Raw genomic sequence first — 7,528 nt, 5'->3', positions numbered from 1 at the left:
CACGACCGGAAGGAGCGGAAGCGGTCGACTGTGGCATAATAAAAGCTCCGCTGCTTTCGAGCCGTGTGTCACGCACGTTCAGCGGCCTTGTTTCGCTTCGACGGCTTTGACAAGATGATTGACAGTGCAGTTTAAATGGTGACAGGATGTATGTAACTAAGCAACAGAGCGTCCGTTAAAGACACAGTTATGACGAAATAGTATGTCCCAAAGCTTGCCTACTATTCTGCTACATACTCAGAAGTATGTACTTTTTCTTCACAAAAAGAGTACATACTTTTAGGGCAAAGTATAAGTAGACAAATTGGGACGCAGCACCTGCCTTCTGAGCAAAAGAGCCAATGGACCTTTTTCACATTTCCGGGTTTCTCAGCAGCGGAAGTCGTCATAGTTGGGTTAACTTGAAGAGCAGTGAATGGGACAATACCACAAATATATTTTTTGCATTCCCATTTGCTCAAATAGCAAAAGAAAAACTCCATGATAGTGTTTTCATGACTTTCTGAAAAAAATTGAGAGAGACTGATAACGGCAGTCAGAAGATAGAACGATGTCAAATTTACCGTCCCTCCCATAGACGCTGCATTAGGAACACCCTCGCATTAGCGTTAACTGTTTTTTTGTAATTTGATGCAAAGGTGATATAATACAAAGAATAGTGTTATAAATGTACATACATTTTTTTTTAAATACAAAAATACATGAAAAACATTAGAGGATTTACAATGCTGATGACCGTTAAACGCGTCATCACAGTCTTGTGAAAAGGGTCCACTGCTAATCAGTAAAGTCAACACATCACTGCAGCTGCCATTAGAAGTCCCGGTTGCTACAGAAACAGTCTGAGACGTGCACTTATGAGTAGCCTGAGAAATAAGCTTTTTTTATGCTATTTGAGCTAAATAAACAACATTTATGATACAGTTCTTGTCAGATTTCATTGGTGATTTCAAATATGAAATTTAATCCTAAAATTGGCGAACAGTTTTGGAGAATTTGATGTTTCCTCATTCGAAGTGATAGGAGCTGCACTTGCATGCCCGAAAGGCGTTTCAAAGATGGCCGCCGACCAAGTGGCATTAATTGCCTTAAAGGAACACTCCACTATTTTTGAAAATAGGCTCATTTTCCAACTCCCCTAGAGTTAAACAGTTGAGTTTGACCATTTTCGAATCCATTCAGCCGATCTCCGGGTCTGGCGGTAGCACTTTTAGCTGCAGCTTAGCCAGGGCCGGAGTGGGACTAATTTTCAGCCCTGGAGTTGCATGCCTTAGACCGGACCACTTTTTTTTTTTGTACTGGCCTTTTCAGTGCCGCCTTTTGTGCTTTCTATTATGCATTTTCTTTGATCTATCATTTTTTTGTTCGCATATCTCCAACAACTGTCGTTTTGTTTTGTTTTTTGAGCAAGGTGCCGCTGTCAGGGGAGTAAGATAATTACATCATCATTAGGGTTGCCAATTAACTTCAGAAATGGAAAAAAGGGAGATTCTTTATCCTTTATCTTTTATTCTTTAATAAAATAGTGTTTGTTCTTGTATTCTTGTAGAAAATAAGTCTTTAAGAAATTTGTGTACAATTATTCTAAAAATAATTTTAATGTCATACAAAAAATGTCATCGGCCTGAGTAAATTGTACCAATATAGAATTGTGACTTCACAAATCACAAGTGTATATAATTTAGGAGGTGAAAATACTGTTAAATTATAAATGGAATTTGAAATTTGAAAGCTAACAACTGATGAAACGTAAATCAATAAAGCATTTTTAACAATGGCACTTAGTTTTGAACTAAAATATCATTACAACCATATAGCCTTTGAATGAATTAAAATGCATCTTTTTCAATTAAAGAAAACGTAGAGTGTGGGCTGCTTCTGGTGCTTGGATTTGTGGCCCTACTTCAATAATGAGGTCCACGTTTAAGAATACGCTAGAAGTTTTTTTTTTTTATGTATTTTTTTCTCTCTCTATTTAACAGCATTAACTTACAATTAAAGACATCTTCCCTCAGGTAGATTGAATGTTTTTTGGGCTCAAAATCAATAAGTTGTTTGCATTGGCCCAAACCGACTTGGCAAAATCAAAACGCGGACGGTGAAGGGAATTGCGGTTAGCGCGAGTCCCGCTCGTTGTGAAGCGGGAGAAGCCGTAATGATATTACGCAGCACCTGAAAATAGGCTAACTTCCGCCAACATAACCAACGTGACCACCTGCTTGCACAGGGAGCGTGCCTTCCGTTGGAAGTTACCTAGCTGGGGACTATTTTCAGGCGCTGTGTAATATCATTGCGCCTGCAGCACCCATGGTACGGCAGCAAAGTTCCTTGATTATTACGCCGGAATGAGAGTATAGTTCCTAGCCATATGGGCCTAGAAAATCGCATATTTTCATTTTCCGTCGGTCTTAGCTTTAGTACACGATGTAACTACAGAAGAGTCAAGTTTTAAATAGGAAAAATATCTAAACTCTTTGGTAATTTTTGAGCGAGATGCTAACGGTCTAATCAGATTCAATGATCTATGCTAAGCTGCAGCTAAAAGTGCTAAGTTACCGCCAGACCCGGAGATCGGCTGAATGGATTCGAAAATGGTCAAACTCAACTGTTTAACTCTAGGGGAGTTGGAAAATGAGCCTATTTTCAAAAATAGTGGAGTGTTTCTTTAAAGGGACTTTTGAATTGTTGAATAAAGTTGTTATTTTTGTTTTCTTTGCGCACAAAAAGTATTCTATAGCTTCGTAAAAATTACGGTTGAACCACTGATGTCACATGGACCATTTTAACCATGTCATTACAACGTTTCTGTGCCTTGACCGTGGTTGGTCCCTTGCTGTCTATGAGAGTCTCGGATTTCATCAAAGATATCTTAATTTGTGTACCAAGATTAACGAAGATTTTACGGGTTTGGAACGACATGCGGGTGAGTACTTAATGACAGAATTTTAATTTTTGGGTCAACTATCCCTTTAGCCCGTAATCTAGCACATAGACAATATCTTTCAGATATTCCTTTTTTGACATGAATAGGTTAAAAAAATAAACCATGAAACTAAAATGGAAATGTGTTCGAATCACTTACACTTGGGTCAGTTTAATGTTTTACGTAGTTTCAATTTAGAGATTAATAATCACTTATGGGGGAAAACTCAGATGTGTCAAAGTACACTTTGTTAGTTCATGATATAAACCCAAACACTTAGCTTTTCTGAACAGTTTGGTCTTGCCTGATGTAAAACACTTGTGTTGAGCCGTTTTGTACATTAACTGGCATAAAAGGTGTAGCTAAACGTGTCAAGACAGTTATTTTCCAAATTGCAACAATAACTGTACGAACCCACATAAGTTGTCATTCTTCGCCCGGTGTACGGCTGAATATCAGCGTATGGCTGCGGCTCCCCGCGGAAGTTGATCCAGATGGGCTTCACGACGCGCGGACTGCAGTTACAGAACACCACGCAGGCCGGTGTCCGGCTGACCAGAGATCGGACCAGCGGCAGCGCCTGCTGCCCCTCCGCAGACTCCTGAGGCATCGCCAAAGACAGGACAAGACTAACGCGAATAATACGAACAGCAGCTACGCTGCAAGCAAATAAATACACAAACTAATGTTAGATACGTTAAAGTTCTCTTCTGAATAGATTACACTCATGCGCCACGGCCCAAAGCATTGGGGAACGGAACGCGTACGTGACTGCCAACAACATTCATCTGTACAACTCGTCGTCGTTGTTTGTTGTGATTGCGTAATTGTGAGAGCCAGTGAAGAAGACAGCGCGACTGCGTAGCAACACCTCCCTCTGGCGGTTTGTTCGGGAATGAAAACATGAGACACTATAGTAAAACATTACAGTATAAACTACAGTACTTCTCTCTCTCTCTCTCTCTCTCTTAAATGGCATATGAATTATGAAACAACAGACGTTTCAAACATTATGCTTCACTGTTGTCACATGACCTTAATTTAGCAAAAAGCTTAAAATAATACCAGCAAATTAATTTATGACCTTCTCTGTGAAATCCAGGCTAAAGTCTCAAAATCTAATTATAAGATAACAAGCATCAAAATTTGATTTCACTATGATTTCAATCTTTGACATGGTCTTAGTATTAAAGATATCAATGTTACATTTTCACAGAATGTTCTTTAGCTTATGAAGGATGATTTTATGTAAAGGACAAAAACAAAAAAAGACTTTAGCTGGGTTTTCACAGCCAGGGTCACAATTATTTTCTATTTCTAATCCATTTTGTACACATATCCAAGTTTGTCTACAAATGTGTGATCAAACTATGGCTATGTTTGGATTAGAATATTATTAATATTTGTACAGTATATACATACAGTATAATTTTTAGTTAAAAGCGTTTTAAACTAAAATTTTGGTAACACATTACAATAGTCCCACTTGTTAACATTAGCTAAAAATGAGCAATATGTTTGTAACAGGATTAATCTCATGTCCATTAAATAATAACAGATCATTTTATTTTAATATTAGAAAAAGCAGAAATAAGCATTAACCAAGATTAATAAATGCTTTAGAAATATTTTTTATTGTTGGTTCATGCTCACTAATGTAGCTAATGTTAACATATGGAACCGTCCAAATTGAAATTTCCCTAAAGAAAAGATTAAACACGATGCAACATTTCAGAAGCGGTTTATTGGCAAGAATTTATCAGTACTGAACAGTATTTAATCTCTTGAACATTACAGATATGCAAGTCAGTGTGTATCATGTTTGTTTTCTTATTACAGCTATGTAACTGACTAGTGAAGAATGAGCATGTTTGTGTGCTGATTTTCTGTGTAAACTGTGTTTTTTTGCACTCCATTTAATAAACGTGAACAGAATCTTTATATTTTAGGAAGTTTCTCAATGCAGACTGTAGTTTCTCGGCATACCAATTCCGTTCTGGATACACGTTTTTGGCTCTCAACTCGACATATACATCATATCATCATTCAATTAAATGGTATCCAAATAAAACAAATATAAAGGATGAAGCAAAACAGAGAAACTTGAGAAATACAAAACACCCTTCGAGAATTGCTCTGGATATTGAGTCTAAATAACATAAAAGGTAACTCCCTGATATTTCCTTTATTATTCACCGACAATTTTAGCCAGGAGTTGTGTGCCAAATGTACCCGACACAAGCACATGGGACATAGCGTATGGGAAATGATTTAATTCAAGCAGTTTAGATCTTGTTTTGAAGAAGATGTCCAAGAGCATTTAACTGGTTGAGGTATTCTACATGATTGTTGATTATGTTGCTAAAAGTAGGCATGAAAAAACTTTCTGTCAGACTAAATGAGATCATCACACTTTGGTGACCCTATTTTAACACAATACTCATAAACATCCAAACAAGATAACACCTTGCTTAACTGTTAACTAGGCAGTAATAATGAAGAAAAGACTGCTAGACGGTAAATTAAGTGCATTACAACAGACTGTAATATCTTAAAGCGCCCATCTGGTATGATATTGCACGTATCAGGCTGTAATTTACACAGCACGAGGTGTGTGAAGGCAACAACTTGCATTCTGTTGTTCTTTGTACTCCTGTATCTTATGCTACCCTGTCCCCTTTTCTTTCCTCTCCCTGTTCATGCACACATCTACACACATAAACTCACAAACACACTTCCTCGCTCTCTCTCTCTGGGTGAGGTTTTGGGGTGACAGAAGAGACCCCTGGGGGAGCAAATGCTTGTGGGCTTTAGGGTTAAAGGTCACAAGTAATGCTCAGATCACATTACAGGCACAGCAAGCGTGACCCCTCGACACCCTCCTCGCCCTGTGGGATTGTTGGTAAGAGGGCAGAACGAGTCAAACCCCAGAACCGAGGTGGACTCAGATCTTTTTTTACTGCTGAGAACTTCCAGCCCATATGAGAGCCACAGGTTCTGCACTGAGCAATTGTCCACGCATACCTAAGTCAAGAAATAAATGTAATTATACATGAAAATCGATCAAAATTCAAATGATCAAAAATACATTTTTGAATGTACAAAAGCTTTGACTCTCACCCTGGAAACCAACTATGCAGTGTGGAAGGTCGTCCAATCAGGTTGAGGTTGTTGGCCTTGTAGACTGTAAGCGTCTCGTGGACATAACCATGTGGATTCACATATGCTGCCATTGGCCCATACAGAGATAGACTAAAAACAGAGGAGTGCTGAATGAGTATTTGTTTTCATTTCAATCTTAAAAGGAAAGCTCACCCAAAAAATGTTTAAGTCTTTCATCATTTACTCTTGGCTTAAGTCGCTTAAACCCCCCAGTTCACTATAATTGTCAAATCTGAGAGCTACAATGAAGGGATATGATGACTTGATGTAAACTTTGTTTTTTTTCCTCAAATAAAGCTATCATATGGTTTTAGAAGACTTGGAAATGGAAGTACTAGCAACAGACATTTGTTTCCACATTGTGATGTACATTCGAGTAAAATGGATTATCGAGGAAGAAAAAGCATAGGGTGAGGACTTGGGTTCTATCCATCGGCTGTCGATTAAGCTTGTAGTCGATTATAAGAAAGTCTGTTACTGTATAAAATGGAGTTAAAAATGTTTATATGCATGAATGAATTGTTCACAATAAGATCAATAACATGCATTTAGAAAATAAGATGGGGTGAATTTTTATTTCCTGTTGACTTTAATGGATTATATGACCACTTTCATGTTGCTTTATTTTCTTCATTGGAGCTTGACACACTTTGGTGCCTTGAATCAGTGTTTCCCAACCTTTTTTTAGTCGCGGCACCCTTTGGAAATTTTAACAAACTTGTGGCACCCTACAAAATTAATTTTGTCACAATATTTGAATTTCTAACTTCGATATGATAATTTGAAAAGTATAGATATTCGGTACAACAGGGAAGAACTGCGGAATATAATGTCATACAGATATTTTTAATATTATAAAAAAAATGTGTCCCTCAATGGTGCAATCAGTAGGCTAATTTCTAATGAAGAGACCAATTTATATGACAGATTTTAATGTAGGCTTTTATACATACGTAAACATTATTTAATTACCATTATAACTAGCTATCTCACAAATTTTTTGCTCACTCTGTGTTTTTTTTATTTTACAGTGGGGTAATTTTGGTGCAGTAGCACGAGATAGCTTGATTTCAAACTTTGAATTGAATAAAAAATGACAAGTAAGCAGTCAGTAATAAAATAAGAACAAATAAAGAAATTAATAATGATAGCACAAATAAAAAATAACGACAGGCCTTCGAATTAAATAAATTGCTTTTTAGTTTTTCAGGTAGGTCTAACAGTAAGGTTAAGATATTTAACTTTTTTTTTTACCAATTATCCAAATAATGTTTAGTCCTAGAAAGCTATTATTATCAGAACACGTGAGCATAACATAGCGGTTAGCAGATCAATGAATGAGAGGGCAGCGTTACCAGAGTTGCCCATATACCACACCATGTTACAACACAGTAGGGCTATTGCAGACAGAAACAATACTGTACTACATCGATGTTTCCTGTC

At 37.3% G+C, this 7,528-nt stretch overlaps 1 protein-coding gene across 1 annotated transcript in view; it reads right to left on the bottom strand.

The window, feature by feature from the left end:
- The window catches only part of LOC107673464 (von Hippel-Lindau disease tumor suppressor-like), a 13,927-nt gene extending 10,178 nt beyond the window's left edge, over nucleotides 1–3,749 (bottom strand). The window contains exon 1 of the mRNA XM_016467061.1: nucleotides 3,338–3,749. Coding sequence (XP_016322547.1) covers nucleotides 3,338–3,533 — 196 coding nt within the window. The 5' untranslated portion in view covers nucleotides 3,534–3,749. The remainder of the gene's footprint in view (nucleotides 1–3,337) is intronic.
- Nucleotides 3,750–7,528: the final 3,779 nt, after the last annotated feature.

Source organism: Sinocyclocheilus anshuiensis, unplaced genomic scaffold (assembly GCF_001515605.1).
Source record: "Sinocyclocheilus anshuiensis isolate Anshui unplaced genomic scaffold, SAMN03320099.WGS_v1.1 scaffold44, whole genome shotgun sequence".
NCBI classification, from domain to species: Eukaryota; Metazoa; Chordata; class Actinopteri; order Cypriniformes; family Cyprinidae; genus Sinocyclocheilus; species Sinocyclocheilus anshuiensis.
The sequence above is the reverse complement of the archived record's forward strand: the minus strand, read 5'-3'. Positions and strand labels throughout refer to the sequence as shown.